The sequence below is a fragment of the Carlito syrichta genome, unplaced genomic scaffold, assembly GCF_000164805.1.
Source record: "Carlito syrichta isolate Samal-C Ts95f unplaced genomic scaffold, Tarsius_syrichta-2.0.1 Scaffold303245, whole genome shotgun sequence".
Lineage (NCBI taxonomy): Eukaryota > Metazoa > Chordata > Mammalia > Primates > Tarsiidae > Carlito > Carlito syrichta.
Genome location: NW_007247341.1, coordinates 28,109 through 48,302, shown reverse-complemented (window position 1 = coordinate 48,302; position 20,194 = coordinate 28,109). Strand labels below are relative to the sequence as shown.

Below are 20,194 nucleotides of genomic sequence, written 5' to 3'. Positions count from 1 at the left end.
AAACAGACAACAGATGCTGGTGAGGATGCGGAGAAAAAGGAACGCTTCTACACTGCTGGTGGGAATGCAAACTAGTGCAACCTCTCTGGAAGACAGTGTGGCAATTTCTGAAAGAACTAGAAATTGACCTTCCATATGACCCAGCAATTCTCCTATTGGGAATGTACGCAGAGGAACTCATATCATTCTACAAAAATGATACCTGCACACGTGTGTTTGTTGCAACTCTATTCACAATAGCAAAAATATGGAACCAACCATGTTGCCCATTGAAGCTGGCCTGGATTAAAAAAATATGGTACATACACACAATGGAATATTATGCAGCCATAAAGAAAGACAAACATATGGACTTCGTAGCAACTTGGATGGATTTGGAGTCTATCATACTCAGTGATCTATCAGAAACAAAGAACAGAGTATCATATGTTCTCACTCATAAGCGAACCTTGAACAATTATAATACTATAAGAAAGGGATTGGCAGTAGTGGGAAACTGTCAGGGGAAGGGGATGGGATTGGCAGTTGAGGGAAACTGCCAGGGAAGGGAGGGGCACACCTCATCAGCAAGGGCACCTGCATAATCAACGTTTGTATACCCAACCCTGAGTTGTACCCCACATCTTTATAATAAAAAAGAAAAGATTTCATCATGTTTCCCTTTATTTTCTCTCTTCTTTCTCTAGTAAACTTTGTTTGAATACTTTAAAAAAAAAGTTTATCGATGGTGTTACAGTAGTTCTCTTTATGTCAGGGGCAGAACAGGTGACCTACCATTGACCTTTTCAGCATGAAGATTTCATATGTCTTAATTACTTGTGGTTCTCAGATTTGAGTAATTATTTCTTTTTTCTTCTACAGAATGGCTCCTGAACGAGTGCTGTCCCTGTCACGAGTTTGTGTCCCCCTAGTTACTCTGCCAGATGTTGAACCCCTGGTGGAAGCACTACTCACCTACCATGGACATGAACCTCAGGAAATTCTCTGGCCAGAGTTCTTCGAAGCTGTAAATGAGGCCTTTTTGCTGTAAGTCATGTTCATTTCCTCTGTCACTCAATGTCGTTTTTTTATTTTCTTAGCATACTTCAGTGCTTTGGAAATGCTATGCTACATCCATTTTCAGACTTTTGGTCTCAATACTCCTTTATACTCTTAAAAATTATTGAGGGTACCAAAGAGCTTTATTTAAAATGTGGGTTATACTTATCAATATTTACCGTATTCAAAATTAAAACAAATTTTTGAAACTGTATTTTTGTATTTAGTCTGGTTAGTCTGGTGGGGTGTATTGTTTTGGTTTAAGTATATAAAAAAAATCCAGCCCCATATAGATACATAGTTGGAAAAACACGAATGTTTTCATCATAGATCGTTGTGAATAATTCTGCTTTGATGTCTCACCAAAACTTGGAAATGGTCCTTTCTTAAAGATTATTTGCAGTGTAGAATATGAGATTATATCAATTATCTCTCCATACCGTATTACATTAAGTAAAACCCATTGGTCTGTCTTGCACTTTTATTGGATCTTTTTGTGTGTGTGTATTTTTGTAGCATTATGCATGGTTAATTTGCGAAATCTTGGTTCATTGAGTTATGTATATCTTCCCAACGTTGACATATTTCATTATACAGTATCAAAACCTGTCATTACTGTCACTACCGACTTCATCAGAAATATTTTTAAGTATTGGGAAGCTGTCAAGTTCATGTTGGTAGACACAGATTTTTCAAGATTCTAATTCCTACTTAAAAGCTGATATTTATCACAGGCTGCAAATACTGTCAGTTGTTTTCCTTGGGGTGACCGGTCACTTAGCTAGCTTTTTGAGAAAGTATGTGCCAGATGCCGAAGTGTGAATAGCTTGATGGCTCGTCATTCTTTCGAGTAAATTTCCATGGGGGGTAAAAAAAACGGTCAGGTGAATTTTCAGCTTTGTAGTTGTAGAAAGGGAGTACTTTTCTCCAGGCAGCCATCGTTTTTTTGTTATGAAGCAGAAGTGCTTTATGCATACCTTTTTTTTCACCATACAGATTTTTTAAAATGTTCTTGAGGGTAACAATTCAATAAATCACTGTTTTCTGCTGCTTCACCAAACGTTCTTGTGTGAACTGATAGTGTTTTACTGTGAGTATGTGGCAGTGGAGAATATGACTGTGAAGGTGATGTAGATGGTGGAGATGGAGATGGTAGAGATGGAGCCGGCTTTGATTGGTGCTGAGGCATAGCTGTGACCCACTATTGCTTTTGCACTGACAGTTGCTCCAAGAAAAACTGTGAGATTCAAATAGTTATTCGCTACTCTAAGTATTTGTACGTGTACGGCTTGTGCACGTGCCTGAGCTTCCCGTAGATCTTCTTCCGTGCTTTGCTGGTGCTGATTCTAGAAGAAGACAGGCAGCACAGGAGATCCAGAGTCGCTCTGAGGCAGAAGCACAGATCTCTTGATGAGATATTAATTTATCACATCTATGTTTATGTTATTTGGCTCCTTTTCGTTTAGACTGTGAACGATCGGTCTCAAAATTGGCATTGTAGTTAACTTGCACCATCGTTGCACATGACTCAGTAAGGCAAATCATTAACATCTGTAAAGCCAAGGGAAAATAACTCTCCTCAGGTTTTTTGCCTTTTATTTGCATCTTAGGCTACTTTTTCTGGAGGTGTTTCTATTTCATGTGTCAGAGACTTCTCCGATGTATCAGTTTCATCTTTTCCTGATGAAACAGCTGTGGAATGAGACATCAAATCTTTTAGTTCTCCCTTTTAAAACCAGTGATCCATTCTTAAGTACAAGAAAACATATTATAAATAAATTTTATTTTTGAATAAAACATTGCCAAATCTAAAATAACCTCAAATGTGTTAAAACATACAAATATAAAATATACAATATATTTATATATACATAAAAGTATTCCTATATAAAATAAAATTATCTAAAATAATTTAGATACAATCTCAAATACAGAAAAGTTTTCAAAATGTTTTAAGAATATTACTGCATGTTTTGTTTCTGCTAAGAGTAAGAGTTTAATAAAGGCTTTATTTTAGGGCCAGGTTTTACATATAATATCAAGATACATTTTCTTTTAACTGCTTCTAAGCATTGGAAGTGGTTCCTGCCTTGCGTGATTGTGCCATTCGGGAAAAAGGGGCTATAGGATGGCAAAATGATGCATAGAGACTGGAAAGTGGGAAAACACGCACACAGAGAGGCAGGGTTGTTATAAGGGTTGTTTGAAGGATTGGTAATAGAGAAGTGGTGGCCTTTAAAGGAAAGTTGAGCCGGGCTCAGTGGCTCAGCCTGTAATCACGCACCTTTGGGAGGCTGAGGTGAGTGGATGGCCTGAGCCCGTGGGTTCGAGACCCACCTGGGCAGCGAGACCTCATCTCTACAATAAATAAAAAAATCAGCCGGGCGTGGTAGTGCATGCCCTGTAATTCCAGCTACTTGGAAGGCTGAGGCGGAAGGATCGCCGGAGCCCGGCAGGTCGAGGCTGCGGTGGCCGGGAGTGGCCACTGCACTCCAGTCTGGGCGACAGAGTGAGACTCCAACTCAAAAAAAATAAAATAAAATAAAATAAAGTTGGGGTTAAAAAAATAATGGGATTATAGAGAATATCAGGTATAGCCTAAGATAGTAAGAGTACAGTAGAAGAACAGAGACAAAAGTTAATCTCTGAAAATATGCATATTTATATCCTAAACATACTACCTTAAAAAATTCTGAAGAACACAAGAGCATACAAAGCATGTGTTCCATTATGTGTCACAGCAATAACATCATCACACATTATGTATCCTATGGAAGATTCCACTGTATGCTTTTGAGAGTGAGAAGGAAAAAGGCAAATGCCATCTTAGTATTTTTATGAAAATAGTTTTGACCTCACAGAGCTCCCAAAAGGGTCTCAGTTCTCCTCTCCTTCCCCCAGAAGGATTCTATGGACCCTACTTTGAGAATTGCTGCATGATCTTATTACTATGGTAATAAGATTCCAAGTCAGGAGTTGCTTTCTCTGCAGTGTTTTAAAACACTGTGTCTTTCTTCGTGGGAAATCCACCCTGGTGTAGTCATTTCCAGGTTTCAGTCTCAGGTTATGAGATTCAAAGCATTCATGTTTCTGTATTCAAGGTACAAAGTGGATGTGATTTAAAAATGATATGTACTGCTTATGAACCTTAAATTTTGTTTAAAATACTATTGTTTTAAAATTATTTTGTTAATATTATTTATTGTTTCAGTTATTTGTTATTTAAATACTTTAAGAGAGAAATTGGAGAATCATTTGTCCAGCTCCAGGAAAGATACCCAGTGTTATCTGGGGGAAGACTCATATTAAGTATATAGATTAACGTAGGGAGAGCTAGATTTTAAGGATTTCTGTCCACCTGTCCAATAACATGTCTTTTTGTTTATTTATTTATTTATTTTTTATTTGTTTATTTATTGCTTTTGTAGTTTGTAAAGAGTGTTTTATACATTTTTCATACATTGGTTTTATGCATTCCTTGTTCCTAAGTTTTTGTTTTTAATTTTTTTGCTGTCATGAGTGAGTCTTCTCCTTTACCTTCAAATGGATTTTTATTACATCATTGCGTTTGGAAAATGATGAGCTCAAAACTACCATTGTTTTTACAGTTAATTCAGAGGAAGTAGTCCCAGTAGAATATTTCCATTTTTGATATATAACTCTTACAAATTAGAATGTGTATTATCATTTCATTTTATTTGAAAGGTTATAATCCAGGACTTTGTTAAAGTAAAATTTAGAAAGATAAATAGAAGGCTAAGTGTTTGATATTTTGAGAGAAGTTCAAAACATAATATTCTTGGTTAAAATAATTTTTAAAAATCCTTTCTTCTACCTACTTAACCCTCTTTCAAAATTTACGCAATAAGTGAAGTGAATTTACCAAGGAGGCTGCCAATTACCTTGGTTGTTTTTTTGTTTGTTTGTTTGTTTGTTTTTAGTGATAAAGCAGGGTATATTGAGAAGACAGAGAACCTCGCACAGTGGGAGGGGACCCGAAGGGGTTGCCCCTACCTTGGTTGTTTATGGAAGATATTCCGTGCATGGGCCCTTGGCACCATTTGACGGAATGCACACTTCGGGTCCGATGGCTAAGCCCACCAACTTCCATTTCTCAAAATATTCACTTGTAAGTAGAATGCTCTTTGTATTTCACTGTGGCAACTCTAGTTCTGACTTATCCAGGAATATATTTCACAGAAGAATGCGGTCTTAGCATCCTCTGTGTCCAGTCTTTCTTTCTCAGTAAAAGCTGAGTTAGAGGAATAAGGAGGAAATTTCTTCTCAGCCTCTGTGAACCCCTAAACATTGTTTTCAAAACCCTTGGGAAGGCAGCAACAGCTGCTGCTCTTCCTGCAGTGCTCCCAGAACAGCCGTTCCTCCTCCCCTAGTGCCCTGAAACGCCGATCCTGCTGCTCCAGTGCTCTGAGGGAGGCCGAGGGCAGCCTCTCCATCAGCAGGCCCAACTCCCTGGCTTTGTATTTTGCTTCGATGGCACGCTCTCCCTCAACAACTACTAAAATTTATTTGGTTTGGAAAGTGAGGTCTGCTAATCCATAGGGGACAGACTGTCCAGAAATGCCGGGTGGTCGTCAGCGTGTCCAAGTCCTATGGCTTCAGCTCAGCAAGCTCCCCAGGCGGTGGCGTAAGAGTTGGAGCCTTTCCACGGACATGCTCCCGTAGACAGAACATCCCAGCCACATGTTGACACAGGGAGGCTGATCCAGTCCCCAGTGCAAATCACCGCCCACGCCCAGCTCCCTCCCCAGCCCCTCGGACGGTTCCCCATATGTGCTGCGTGGTCCTTTAGGAACCACATGCTTTCCCTGACCAGTGTGCCCTGCCCTGTGGTTAGCCTTCCAACTGCATGCTTGCCACAATCCACCAGTGGAATTTCACCCATTCTCTAATTGGCTGCTGCCTTTGGCCTTGGCTTCCAAGTGCAGTCCTGTATTTTCAGAAATGGGCTGCCTGTCTTTAAACAGCAGATGCTGGCCCTCTCTGAGGCTTAGATAACCTAGGGGAACTTTTAAATTTCTTGGCCTAAATGTCAAACCTAACTTTTCAAGTCTATCCCTGGGGTTGCCGTCATAGCCACCTGCGGGCTGCAGATTGCATAAAACCTTCCTGGGAGGGCTGCCGAGGTCCTTTTATAAGTCTGGAGTATAAGTAATTCAGCATGACATGTCCTCTGAGGTCATCCAAATCCATTGCTTCAAAAATATTGAGCAGTTGGAAGACTCTTTTCTACATGTCTGAATGAATGAGCCAGTGAGCAAATGACAGAAAGAATGAAAGCATGACTGTCATATTGTGATATAATAAGAAACGTATATCTGGTCTTCATGCAAGCATCTAAAACACTTGGAATTTCCTGAGTGATGTGAGTGAGAGGAGCATCTTTTATTTTTCATAACAAGTCCCTTTCTACCACACGTGGGCTTTGGCTAATGAAGTGCCTCTTGGTGGGCTCCAGACAGCTTCAGGTTAATGTCTGGTAGCCCGAGGAACCAACCATGTAAATAAAGGGTTAGAACTTTCAGCCCCACCCCAGACCCCCAGAGTTTGACTTGATCATCAGCAGTCAGAGATTCAGTCAACACTTTGATCCGGTAAGACCGCCATAAAAACCCCTGAACTAGGAGGTTCAAAAAACTTCTGGGTTGGTGGACACATCACAGTGCTAGAGGGTGGCATGCCTAGAGGGGCCCCTGCCAAATACGTGGCCCTGTGCATGGCTTCCACTTGGCTGTTCTTGAGCTCTGTTCTTTAGAATAAACTGGTGATAGTCAGTGATGTGTCTTCCTGCGTTCTGTGAACCATTCTAGGAAATTATCAGATCTGTAGAGGGGATCATTGGAGGCTTTGATTCATAGACAGCCAGTTAGAAGAATGGGAGTCCAGACTTGCGATTGGCATCTGAAGGTGGGGCAGTCTTGTGGGACTGAGTTCTTAACCTGTGGAGTCTGTGCTAACTCCAGGTAGTGTCAGAATTTAGTTGAATTGTTGGCTACTCAGATAGTATCCAGAGAGTTGGGGAATTGGTTGGCATGGAGGAAAAAATCCCACACCGTTGGTGTGAGAAGTGTTTTGTGAGTAAAAACAGCTCATAGTAGTAAGAATGACTGACCAACCAACTAACCTCATGGCTAGTTCTGAGTGAAATAGTGTGGACATATAACTTATAATCTAGACCCCAACACTTTTGAGAGTTGAAGAAGATTCCTTTGATAATTATGGTGGGATAGCAGGCATAAACTTGTGTCAGGCAAACCGAGATAGATGTTCACCCAAAGACTTAAATGGGCTGAATGCCTGTGTCACTCTTAGCACAGTGCTCACCACCCAGAGCAAATGCTCAGTAACTGTTAGCGCCTACAGACATATCACCCTGAATGTGCCCAGTCTTGTCTGATCCCAGAATCTGAGAGGGTGGGGTCTGGGAAATGAGGGTGCTGTAGGCTTTAAAATATATAAATAAATAAACAAAAAACTGAGTGCTTGTAGTCCCAGCTACCTGTGAGGCTAAGGCAGTAGGATCACTTGAGCCCAGGAGTTCAAGTACAGCCTTGGCAGCATAATAAGAGCTCCTCTCAAAAAAAAAAAAAAGGAACTGTTAACAGGTTGCCATTATCATTACTGACTTTAATAATTGTATATTTTTGACAATATTTAGTATGAGAATTTTTCAGGCTCATTTTTTTTCTCCTAACAAAAGAATCACTAAGCAAAGGCCAGATGTAAGCTAATTCCCATTGCTGAAAGAGCTAATATGGCTCCCAAAGATGTTTAATAAGAAAATAATTTTTTATTCTATAAGAAAGACCTAACTAATGTTTTTTGAATACTTTACTAATTAGTAGTGTACTTGTGGAAAACTGGGCTTATCTAACCTTGCCCAGAAAATTAATGGCGACCTGGGGAATCTGCAACATGCCACGAACCACCTCCACAGCAAGGTAGAAACCTTGGCTAAAGTTGTCCTTCAGAATTGTAAAGGCCGACATTTACTTTTCCTATCCCCAGGGGGACTCTGTGTAATCCTTAAAAAATCTTGTTGTTTTTATGCCAACAAATCAGGGGTTATTAAAAGTACCCTCCAAAAGGTCTGAGAAAATTTAAACAAATGACAAAAAAGCAAAAGCACAACAACAAAAATAATAAATCCTGGCTCCAGGCTTTATTTAATTGAAGCCCATGTTCCTAGTCTAGTTAAACCCCTCATACTTCTTCTCCTCGGTCTTCCTATCAGACTCTGCATATTAAACAATGAATCAGTTCTGTGAAACCTATGTATGTAAAACCCCGTTGTAATAATATACTTACAACAGATGAGTCAATGCATTGACTCATAAACAGCTAAATGGGGGGAATAAAATATCTTTCTGCAAAACCTATAATAGCCTGCTAAAATAGCTTGCTTGACATGAGTAAGTAACTCCATTTTGTAATAAATCTTCCATGTTAGCCTAGAAATAGCCTTCTTATGTAACCTTCTCATAATCATACTGCACATCCACATTCCTGTGCCCCTCAGTGATTGGAAATTCCCAGGTTGTGTAAATTCTGTACCCCTTGCTACCCCTTACTAATCATATTGTTTGCCAAGAAATATCAAACTGTACACCTTATATAATGTTTACCTTTAAAAAACCCACTACTCACTCTGTTCGCTGCCGAGTGTTATTTGGGACACTAGTCAGCTCTCGGTCGCTGGTGTCAATAAAGGACTCATAATCCAACCTTCCCTGCATGTAGGCATTGTTTCTTGCAGTCCAGCTATAACAATCTAATGTACTCTTGCATATCAAATTAACCAAAACAATGCTAACAGAGGAGCTGCATGTTAGAATACCCTCAATATCACTGTGCTGATTTTATGAATTAAAAAATGAGACTAAGAAAATGAAAATATAAATTACAAGAAAAAGCTGACCTACAACCAAGCTTCTGGGTTTGTGTTTTTCCAATTTAAATAAGAAAAATCAGGCTTTAAATGTTGTCAAATAAATGAAGAAAGGTAGGTATAATACCAAAGACAGAAGAATAACAAAGAATTAGTAGTAACTAAAACTCCCATTTCTATGTATTCATTGATTGAGACTTTCTGAAATCCTCTTTTATTTTTTATCTTAGTAAGGTATGACCCCGAAGTTAATTATAGAAAAAGTTTACTTTTCTTTTATCTACCTCCCTCCCTCCCTCCCTCGCTCCCTCCCTCCCTCCTTTTCTTTCTTTCTTTCTTTCTTTCTTTCTTTTGTTTTTTTTTTGAATTGGCATTGCACTCTGTCACCCAGGCTGGAGTGCAGTGGCACACTCACAGCCACCCCAGCATCAACCTGCTGGGCTCTGGCGATCCTTCTGCCTCAGCCTTCCAAGTAACCAGAACTATAGGCATGCACTACCACACCCGGCTAATTTTTGACTTATTGTAGAGACAAGGTCTCGCCAAGTTGCCTGAGCTGATCTCAAATCTGCAGCCTCAGGCAATCCACTCGCCCCCGGCCTCCCAAAGTGCTAGGATTATAGGCTGAGCCACCGAGCCCAGCCAAAAAGTTTACTTTTCAAATAAAAGTATGCTGATGTTGATATGCAATAGACCTTCTGGTATATTGGGGTTTGGGCATTTCCTCTGCTTGGTGGTGGCTGTACTTTGCTTTGGAAAGTGAGATTCTCTGCAAATACAAGTGATGACAATGGCACCATTCCCTCAATGTTATAGCACTCAGGTCAGGCTCTCATATAAAGATAGCTTTAGGGGCCGGGCTTGGTGGCTCAACCTATAATCCCAGCACTTTGGGCAGCCGAGGCAAGTGGATTGCCTGAGCCCACAGGTTCGAGACCAGCTTGTGGAACTTGGTGAGACTTCGTCTCTACAATAAATCAAAAATTAGTCAGGCATGGGTTCCAGCGACTTGGAAGGCAGAGGCAGAAGGATCATCGATGCTCAGCAGGTCGACACTTGAGTGGCCGTGAGTGTGTCACTGTACTCCAGCCTGGGCAACAGTGAGATTCCAACTAAAAAAAAAAAAAAAAAAGACCTTTAGGATGCCACAAAGAGTATTGTTTCCAGTTTGCTGAAATCAAGCAATTCTCCAGAAAAGGTGATCCTAATTTTTGTGGGGTTCTCTGGCAGCCCACACAGCCTTGACTCTCCTCCTGGCTTGAAAAGGTAAATGGTCGCGGCATGCCTTTGTCCTAGCTGAGGAAGGCCTGGCCTCCCTTCTGCCCCTCAGACGGGCACCTCCCTTAGGAGGAGGTGTTCTTGTGAGGAATTCAGTTCTGCAATCTGGATTTTTGTTATTGCTGTAAAAATAATTTGGAGCCCAAATTATTTGCTCTCCACGCTCCCTGCACTGTCCTCTCCTGTCCTTGGAACCCCCACGTCCCCTGCTCTGTCCTCTCTCGCCCCTGGACCCCTCACGTCCCCTGCTCTGTCCTCTTCTGCCCCTGGACTCTCCACCCTGCCCAGGACCCCTGTGTCCCCTGCTGTGTCTTCTCTCGGCCCTGGATTCCCCACATCCCCTGCTCTGTCCCCTCCTGCCCTGGGACCCCCCACCCTGCCCAGGACCCCCTGTGTCCCCTGCTCTGTCCTCTCCTGCCCAGAACCTCCCACATCCCTGCTCTGTCCCCTCCTGCCCATGGACCCCATTTCTGGGCTTCATGCCGGCTCTGCAAAAAGTGGCCCAGGAGTCAAGGTGAAGGGAGGAGCGGGCAGCGGAGGGGCTGTTGGGGGATGGACAGCCTGCCCCTGGCTCCGGTTGTCCTTGGTCGTGGCAGTGGTAGCTGTGGCAGAGCCTTAGACGCACCCTGCTGTCTGGGGTGGTCAGGTAAAGGCCAGCAGGCCCTGGGGCAGCGCCGTGGCCCCCCCAGCACCACCACCAGGGACTCGGAGTCAGACACGTGCCCCCTCACACTCCCTCCCAGGAGGCGAAGTGGGCCCAGTTCACTGACGTGGGAGGGCCTCCAAGTAGGTTTTCCTGTAGAATCACAGCTCCACAGAATGTGTCTGTGGAGGTCTGTACTTAAGGCCCACTGTGATCAACTAGGCCATGGCCACCGTATATGAAATTGCTGGTGGAAATATGTTTTAACTTTCGAGCAACAGATTTGCAGATGCAGTTATTGAGTATTAGGTACCAGGCACTGTGCTCATCATTGTATGAGTTACTGCATTTGACCCTTCCAACAACACTTTGAAGGAAGTAGACCCATTTTATTGTTGAATAAACTGAGGTTTAGAGATTAAATAACTTTCCCAAAGCCATACAGTGGGTCGGTGGTGATTCTGGCGCGCAAACCCAGGTCTGATTCCATACTTGATACTGTTATGATATGCCAACATAACACTTTCTCAAGTGAGGGACTGGATACACACGGCATTTTTAATCACTTTCTTTTTCTTCCATCACTATGTATTTGCTTATCCTTTTTGAAAGCAATTTTTTTTTCTGAGCATTTTTCTCATTTCTTAAGGTGAGTTGAAGCGGAAGCCTATCACATTATTTTGCAAATGAATACTTGGTAAATATTCCCTGATGCCATAAATATTAACTGCTGCTACGACGCTGATGAGAAGAAGTTTCACAAATTGGATTAGGAATTGCAGTTTGAACTTTCTTAATCTTCTTTATTCAGTAATCCACTTCTATTTAAAATTTTGTTTATTTCTTGCTGAAAGGAAGAAGATTTCTCTCCCCACGCCGGCTATAGTCTGCCTCTGGCTTCGGCACCTTCCCAGCCTGGAAAAAGCAACGCTGCATCTTTTTGAAAAGCTAATCTTCAGTGAGAGAAATTGTCTGAGAAGGATCGAATGCTTTATAAAAGATTCATCGCTGGTACGTGCTGGGCCTTTGATGAAGAGAAAACCCCTCACAGGAGATGCTGGGAAGCATTTCTTTTAGCCGAAGAATGAGGGCAAGGGGAGGATATAAACAGAAGAGCAATTGAAACCTTTAAAAATAATTGTGTATTTACGTTTTATTTCAAAAATACCTAACAGGGGGCTTTTCTGCATACTTGCAGCATGTGGGGTGAGATTTGAGGTTCCCTGACTGATGGACCGTATACTGTGTATTCACAAGAACTGGCATTTGGACAACAAACTCTAAAAACAATGTTTTTCTTATTTCAACATAAAAAGTAACTTTTTAGAAATGAAAGCTTTTGGATGAGAAGAATTGATGAACAAACATAAACATGCAAAAAATAAACCTTTAGCTCTTCACTAGAGGAAAAATAAAATTCTCAAGAGAAACAAAACAGAACTCCAGGAAAATGGGTAAAGCAACAAAAACAAGTAGGACTTCTCTAATTTTTCTTTTAGTGTGAGGCTGCCTGCCTTGACACCCCCGTGTGGCGGCTTCTGACTCCTTTTGCCCTCAGGACTGTGCGGTCAAGACTAGGGGCCGTGTGTGTCAGGCTCGGCTCGCAGGCGGTCCTGGGAGTCTTGCCAGCCGGGTGTCTTCCTTCTTTGGGAGGCAGCTCTGTGGAGTTTGTGTACATTTTTGAAAGAACAGGAATAAGGCACCAGTGCACCCTGGAAAACCGTCCAAAGAACTACTGGTGTCATGGTCATGTGGCACCTGCCTGCCCTGGTGGACTCTGCCACATTTTCTCCTTAGCCTTCCTAATCTGTGAGGCCTTGGCACAGGCACTGTCTTCCTGTTGTGCAGGAGACAGTGAGTTCCGAGAACCACGACGAACTCCTGGCCCTAAGTCAGTGGGCAGAGTGCTGGGAAGGAGGGATGTTGGCCCTTGCCCTGGAACTGAGACTGAGGGAGACTCTGGGCTTTGCTGCGCCCACTCTGAGTCCCGTGCGCATGGCTCCCACCTCCCAGACACCTTCGGTTTGTCTGATTCCTTGGAACTTCCTGTGTGTTTCCTCCTCTTTCAAGTTGGAGGCCATGCAAGGGAATCCTGATGGCATCAGCTGTCCTCTTCCTCCATCCTGTGTCTCTCCACCAGGCCCATGTCCACCCTCCCTGTGTTCCAGGGCTCTGCCCGCCATCATCCCAGGTGAGCGTGGGTAGTGCTGCTGGCGCCGATGGCCATGCTGCATCCCAGTGCTTTAGGCACAGACTGAACCCAAGCGACGTGAAAGTTGACGATGGAGACAGGTAGAGCCCAGAGAGGATATTTGTTAAGATAAGGACTACCTGACTTCGGTGTTCAAAAAAGTTGTATATTAAGGCCAGAAATAGAAATACACCTTAATTAAAAGTAAATGATATATCCTTTAAAATAGAGCGCTGCAGAAGCCCTCTGGCAACCCATTGCAAGTACTGAGAAATAGTGAGTGGCCTGTATTTCTAACTTCAGTGTGCATGCTACAATTTCATTTTCTCTGGTCCTTTTTCGGTGGCAAAACACAGGACCTGAGCTGCTTGCTTGCTCGTTCCCAGGGTGCTTATGAAATTTTCATGAAGGCTTTTTTCTCTTGAAAAATTCCAGTCCTGTCGCCCTTCCTGCACCCTGTCCTTGACCCTTGTGGTTCCTCTCTAGAGTGTCCCGTGTCCTTTCTGCCGGTGGCCCCATAGTGAGCACAGTGAATGACGGTGGGAAACTCACCCTGGACAGTGCTGTCTCCAGTTTAAACTTACAGTGGTCTCCCCAAACAGCTTCAAAGTCAGTCGACTTACAAAAGCTTTTATCAGGATCATGTGTGCCTCAGAGTTTCCATGATGGCAAAAGGAGGGTTCTAGAAGGTGTTATTTGGTTTAATTTATTGTGGCATAGGCAAGATGTGACCTCTCGCTGCCTTGTGGTTCGGGGAGGTGACTGCAATGCAGACGATGAGCTGGAAGGCCCTGACTGGCCAGGACTAAGGGGCCAGAAAGCCAAGTGGCTGGAGTAGCCTGGGATGTAGCTAAGTGATTGCAGGGGAAACCTGAAGAGCCTGCTTCCTAATTGCATCATCTGATTCATTTATCACTGTGCAGTATCTCGTGCAGTGACAGGACTGTCAAGGAGTATCAGAGCGATCACAAGACGGCTGTGCCATGCTCCAGCAGAAACCCGATGCCTATTACATTAGAGTTGGACTCTGAGGGTAATTAAAGTGTGATGGTCTACATAACTTGTGTTGTATGTGGAGCACTGTTAATTATATTTCCATCTCTTGGGACTATCCAGAATGAGTCCTGGAAATTCTGTAGTTTCCAAAATGTAGCAAAAACAAAAGATAAAATTGTGGGACAGGTTGTACAAAGTGGCATGACCTCACCAAATGTTCTTTGGCCTCTCAGGGACTCACAGGCCCGGTATTTTCCATGTAGACTGTGAATAATAAGGGACTGGTGGGATATCACCTGAATCCTGAATGTCTATATACGTATTTGGCATCTAAAATAAAAATATGTTTCCAAGACCCGTCTGCTTTTGAGGCTGACCCCTTGGCTTCCCTGGGCTGGGCTGTCCTCAAGTGTATGCCGCCTGCCACAGTTGGTGGCACCTCAGTCAGTCGTGGTATTAACCCTAGATTGTCATTCGCCATGCTTTTCAAAAGCAGATGGTCTTGTGTTTCCCTGACAGCAGAGGCCCTAAAGACCATAATCCATAGCTTCAGATCCGACCTCAAAAGCTGATGTCACCAAAAGCTGCAAAAGCCACTTGCTAATTATGCAGCCTTCTTGGCACCACTCAGTTTCCCAAGGCTGGTCCTGAATCAGAAGGATGTTATATTTTCCAGTGACAATTCTGTTTGTAAGGCCCAGAAAACTATTATTTGGATTCCATATTTGAATAAGAAGTGCTGGCGGGATGGCAGGGTGGCACTGTGCTTGGCTGCCAAGCTGCATGCCAGGGCTGGTAGGTACCCCAGTTCCCATTCCCTCCACCAGCTAACCCCTCCTGCCGCTGGGTCCAGAGGAGCTGCCCTCTCACCTTCCCGGCAGATTTGCCCCCAGAGAAAAGGAGCCAGGGAGATGCCAAGGGGGCAGGGTTGTTTTTCTGTTCACTGAGATTTTCAGTCAGAACGCCTTGTTTCCTCTCCTGCCTGGAAGTCTTCATAGCTCAATTAAAACCATTTCTTTATCTAATAAGAGCTTAGGAACAAAAAGCATCCAGATACCTCAGTGTCCTCGATGTGGGATAGGATGCCTTCCTTTCCTCTTTTTCCAAATAGCAATTGTAGCCACTTCAGAAAGAAAAAGAAACTTACTTTACGCATAATTCCAATGCACAGTTCCACTTTAGTAAAATATTATACTGAAGCATTAACTCCAGGATGAGCCTGGATGATGTCTTCAGATGTCTGCCTTGAGTAGCTTTTTCACTGTTGTTCCAGGGTTTTCTTTCCCTGCTTTGTCGTTAGCAGTGTTTTTGGCATTCCTTTTGGAACTCTTTAATGTGGTGCATGTGACTTCTCAAGAGCCAAAGTCCACAATTTAGCAGTGGTCGAGTGTGGTGACTGATGTCTGCCTAAAAGCTGCAGTCTGCATCCTGGACAGCAGCTGCGCTTTCCAGCCTCGGCCTCAGGGGGGCACCAGATCCCCCAGCATCTTCTCCAAGAGGCCCACGTGGCCAGTTCTGTTGTCATTGTTGGAGATGCAGGACCTTGTGACCAGAGATGAAGGGGAAAAGCCCAAACCAGAAACAGAGCAGGCGTGGACCTGAGAAGTCTTCGCCACTCAGAGGCCAAGCTGAGAAGCAGCAGGGGAGTGATGCGCTTTCTTCCTGCTCGGCACCACAGACTAACTGGAGAGAATCCACTGGGCGAGGCCAGGAGAGGGAGAGGGACGTGAGACGTGGGGCTTTTGTTCCACATTCGGAGCTGAGCGTCTCTGTGCCTTCCCTACGTCTGAGCACGCAGAGAGCACATGTAAACTTAAAACGCAAAAGTACATTTGGTACTTGTTAAATCCTTAAGTCTAGGAATGACAGATTTATCACTAATTAAGCAATAATTGCATTATGGAGCACTGAAAAAATTGCTTGTGTATAAACAGCATCTGGTAAAAATTAAAAAGAAAGAATAGTTTTTCCAAGCTCAAATTTGTTGAAAGAAACTTGAATGTTTCAAAACAAAATAGATCCCAGAATGTAAGAAGGATATTTAGAGTCTTATGCTTAGTATTTTGAAAGTAGAAAGGAAGAAAATGTCATAATAAAAAAATACATATTTATAAAGGTGCCTCATTTTACATGATAGATTGAAGGTTTTATTTAAGAAGATTTTTTTCAGACCACATTACTTTTGAACTCAGTAAAGAAGTTTACTGTGGAATCTTACGAAGAATCCTCTTTTTAAGAAGAAAGTTATTTTTTGGTGACTTCAGTCACATATCCATATCTGTACATGAACAGCAAGGACTTCCCGCCCGTCAGGAGAACAGCGCTCCGAGGAGTCAGCAGCACAGTAGGACTGTCGGGCTGGGGGGTGAATTAGAGCGAAAGCGTCTCAGCCGATTTCCTCAAATACCCATTTCCTGAGTGAAGTCTTTAAACTACATTAAAGAAGACTATAATGCACGAGAATCTATTCCAGGCTTAATGAACTTGAGTTACTTCTCTCTCGCCTGCTGTTTCCTCCCTCAGTTTTAAGGAGATCGTATCTATGAAGGCCGGTCGATTAAGGGGCTCAAGAATTGTCTCTGCTCCTTCGTTGCCTTTTTCCCAAGAGGCGTTCAGTCTTGTCTGCGCTTTACCTCACATCATCGTCTAACTTCCTTTCTGGTTTGCTTTCTCTCCTCCTGCCTTGCCTATACACATCCTCTCTCTCACACACACAGAATCAGAAAGTCGTAGGAAAAAAAGTTCTTCCTGAGAATTCTGCCCTTCTCTGTCCTCAGGCCTCTTTCAAGCGGCAAGTGACTTGCCACAGTCATCGATGAGTTGGAATGAAAACCACAGCTTAAGCAGACATCCAGGGCAGATTTTGAGGTCCGTGTTTGCCCAGTTCATGATGCAGATGGCTTGCCGGCCACCCTCTGGCCTCCTCCCAGCCCAGTAGAGGACGTTGTATTGTGCGTTTTCTGCGCATTGACTCTGTCTTCCCTTGGCTTATTGAGGGGTGAGAATAGGGTCTTCTTCTAGGCAGGGAGGACATGAACGATGCAGCTGTGGGGGTGGATTGGAGGGAAAGCCTTCGTCAGCCAAAGGGGGTGCTTGCCCCACATAGAGAAGGACGGCAGAGCCCAAGCTCTCCATCATCGTCTTCTGTCTGTCCTCCGACATTTAGTGAAAGGACTGGGGGAGGGAGGGAGGGCAAGCCTGACATGGTTGATGCCTCCTGCTGACAGTGTCCCTAGATTTGAAGTGATCTGTACATGAAGATCATTAGGCCAGATGGAGGAGAGAAGAGCTTGAGAAGGAACAGATTTTGGAAGGTTGGAGAAAAACAGACACACAGATGGAACCCAAGAAAGGTTTTCTTTTCTTTCCTTGTTTTGATAGGAAAGAGAATTGCCCAGATTGTGGGGCTCCAGAGCCCTGGCTTGCAGAATGACCTCTGGTGTATTACTGGAGTATCCCACAGGATTCACAGGGGCTAGACGTTTGTCCCACTCACTCACAGGATGATCTGGAGACTTGGTGGGGGGTAGGGGGGGAGGGACTGTCTTCCAAAGGAGTATCAAAGCCAGGATTCTGTTTGGAGACTCTTGACGAGAAAAGCAGCTTAGGCTTGCTTTTGTGATGTGATGTTACGGGGACACGTGTGTGGCCCACGAGCACATCAGTCCTCCTGAGGAGACTCGCCCTGAAATGACGTGCTTGGGAAGTGGAGAGAGCCGCACCTGAAAAGGCGTCGGTAACGGGCACAGGCGAGAGAGCTGCTCACAGCTCTGGGTGGCAAGGGAGACTGGTGTTAAAATCAGGCTCTGCCACTGCCGCTTAGCAGGGCTCCTCTGTCTCCTGGGCCTTCTCTGCTAAGAGCTAAGACGGGGTGGAAGCAGGCCGAGAGTAGCCAAGGGTCTGAAGTATTTGGAAAGAGAGAAATCTGAGAGGAGAGTCCATCTGCAGGGAAAGAAAGGCAGATTTCACACCGCCTGGAGATGCTTGAAACATTTGATTGGGCTGCTTTGCTAGCAAACGTTGCATGAAAGAAAAACGTATCCAGGCTCTCATTCTCTGGACAAAGCTCGAGCTTTCTTGCTTACTCCCCACATGGTTTTCATGGTAGTTCTAATCTACACGTTAGATCATCATTTTCTTTGCTTGGAAATTCCTATAATTAGTAATGAGTGGTTTTCTACGAGCAGCAGACCTATGGGATAGTTGACTATGTAAAATAAAAGTGAATTCTGTTTTACCATTTTCAAGTTTGATTTGATTTGCTATCCATGTGTTTCAGACTCTGTGTCTGCCTGTGGGTACACACAGTGCTTTTTGGTCTCAAGCCCTCATATTCAAGAGGCATATTATCCTTGTAAAACTTCGAGAAATTGTTCTGGCAAATTTAGATGAATTATATTTCTTCGGGACATGCAGTTTGCTTTTCCCTTGCTTTATTTTTTTTTTCATTATGAGTACATAGAAACTTTTATGGTATTTTCTGGGCTTATATTCAGTGACCTGTTAATAGCTGTTATTATTTACAGTGAGGCTGAGAAGCAGGGAGGTTGACTGACTTGCCGGAGAACAAGGCCCGGAAGTAACTGGCCTCTCCTCTGATGAACCATGGTCCTGCCGAATTACTTTCTTCAGGAGACACTGAGTTTATCTATGAGAATTTCAAGCTGGTTTCTTTTAGGTACTTGTGTATGGCAGTGAAGGATGGGGGAGCATGAATTACTTTGGGAGTAGAAGATTTTTAGCTTGCAAATAACAAATCGCCTTCAAATAATGGAAAGGCAGTCGTCCTGTCATTTAAACAAGTGGCGACACTTGGGAGACCCTCCTGTGGCAGGCTGCAGTGGTGGCATGTGAACGCTAGGTGGCACAGGCTCAGTGTGGGGACCCAAGGCCCTCAGGAGCTGGGGGTGGGGAGTGGGTAGAGCAGGGGGCTCCCTGGGAAGGCATCCTGCTGCCTCCAGCGTGGTCCCAGGTCCGGCACAGCCTTTTTTCTTGCAGAGGGGTCTCTGAAAACTCTTTCCCAAGCCAAGCCATGCCAAATGCAGTGTGGCCCAAAGAAATTCCCTGTGCAGATCAATTCACTGACATTTGGGTGTGACTTTGAAACATCTATTTTGGAAGACCAACGGGCACTTTCCTCTGGCATCATCTCATGCTCTGAACTCTAGCTGAGAAGACACAGAGCCTGGGACAGCCCCCGCCACCCCGCCACTCTCCATCGACCACAGGAGGCCAGCTTCTGTACATTCAAGTCATTAAAACCCATTTCAGAAATAAGGAAAAATTAGATGCCTTTCTTTATTCTTCTTTCTTCACGACCCCTCTTTTCATCCTCGGTAACTGGAGCTGCACTAAGGTGAGAGCCATGTGATCTAGTCCCGCATGGCAGTGGTCACTGGTTTCCTTAATAATAATTCTAAATTATCCTGTACTTGTTACCTAATAAGCAGGAATAAAAAGACTGCAGGCGCAGGCCTGACCTTGAGGCCCGTCTGGCTACTTGAGGAGGTCAGACACAGACTCACTTAAGTGAAACTGGCAACACAGGCAGGTTGTGTCTTTACTACAGCGTGCCAGTGGAAAGTATTTCTTAATTTTCCATGATTCCTTTTTGTGGATCATATGGACTTATTATAGAAAACGTGGGACATAACAGGAATATAAAGAGGAAATAAAGCTTACCCTTAATCCCCTGCTCAAAGAGAACCACTGTTTGGACTTGTATGTGGGGCTTTTTCAGTACGCTGATGGGCGATTCTTTTTTTCCAACCCAAAGGAAGATGCCCATTTTTCAGAAATCAGCAGTTCTGGACAAGTCCTTCACCTGACAGCAGCAAGCTCTCACAATCTGTTCCTTCCACAGCCTCAAGCAGCCTGCCATCCTGCCATATTCCGGATTGTTGACGAGATGTTCAGGTAAATGTCTTGCTTTTGCTACTAGTCATTTATCTAAAAATGCTCCATTTCCAAACATGAATAAAAAATTTTGCAGTAGTCTCTGGCCATTCTATGGGGAAATTAGAGTTTCCAATTCCTTCTTAATCCTCTGAGCTTTTTGGTAATTAGAGGTAAAATCTCCAAAGTCAGTGTATATTTAAAGGCCAGTGCCTAAGACTTAAGATAACTTTCTTTTCTTTAACCT

At 43.6% G+C, this 20,194-nt stretch overlaps 1 protein-coding gene across 1 annotated transcript in view; it reads left to right on the top strand.

Annotated features, from left to right (window-relative positions):
* FANCC (Fanconi anemia complementation group C) overlaps positions 1–20,194 on the top strand; it is a 209,383-nt gene that overhangs the window by 166,121 nt on the left and 23,068 nt on the right. The window contains exons 7-9 of the mRNA XM_008058199.2: positions 862–1,026; positions 11,720–11,876; positions 19,916–19,968. Of these exons, the coding sequence (XP_008056390.2) occupies positions 862–1,026; positions 11,720–11,876; positions 19,916–19,968 (375 nt within the window). The remainder of the gene's footprint in view (positions 1–861; positions 1,027–11,719; positions 11,877–19,915; positions 19,969–20,194) is intronic.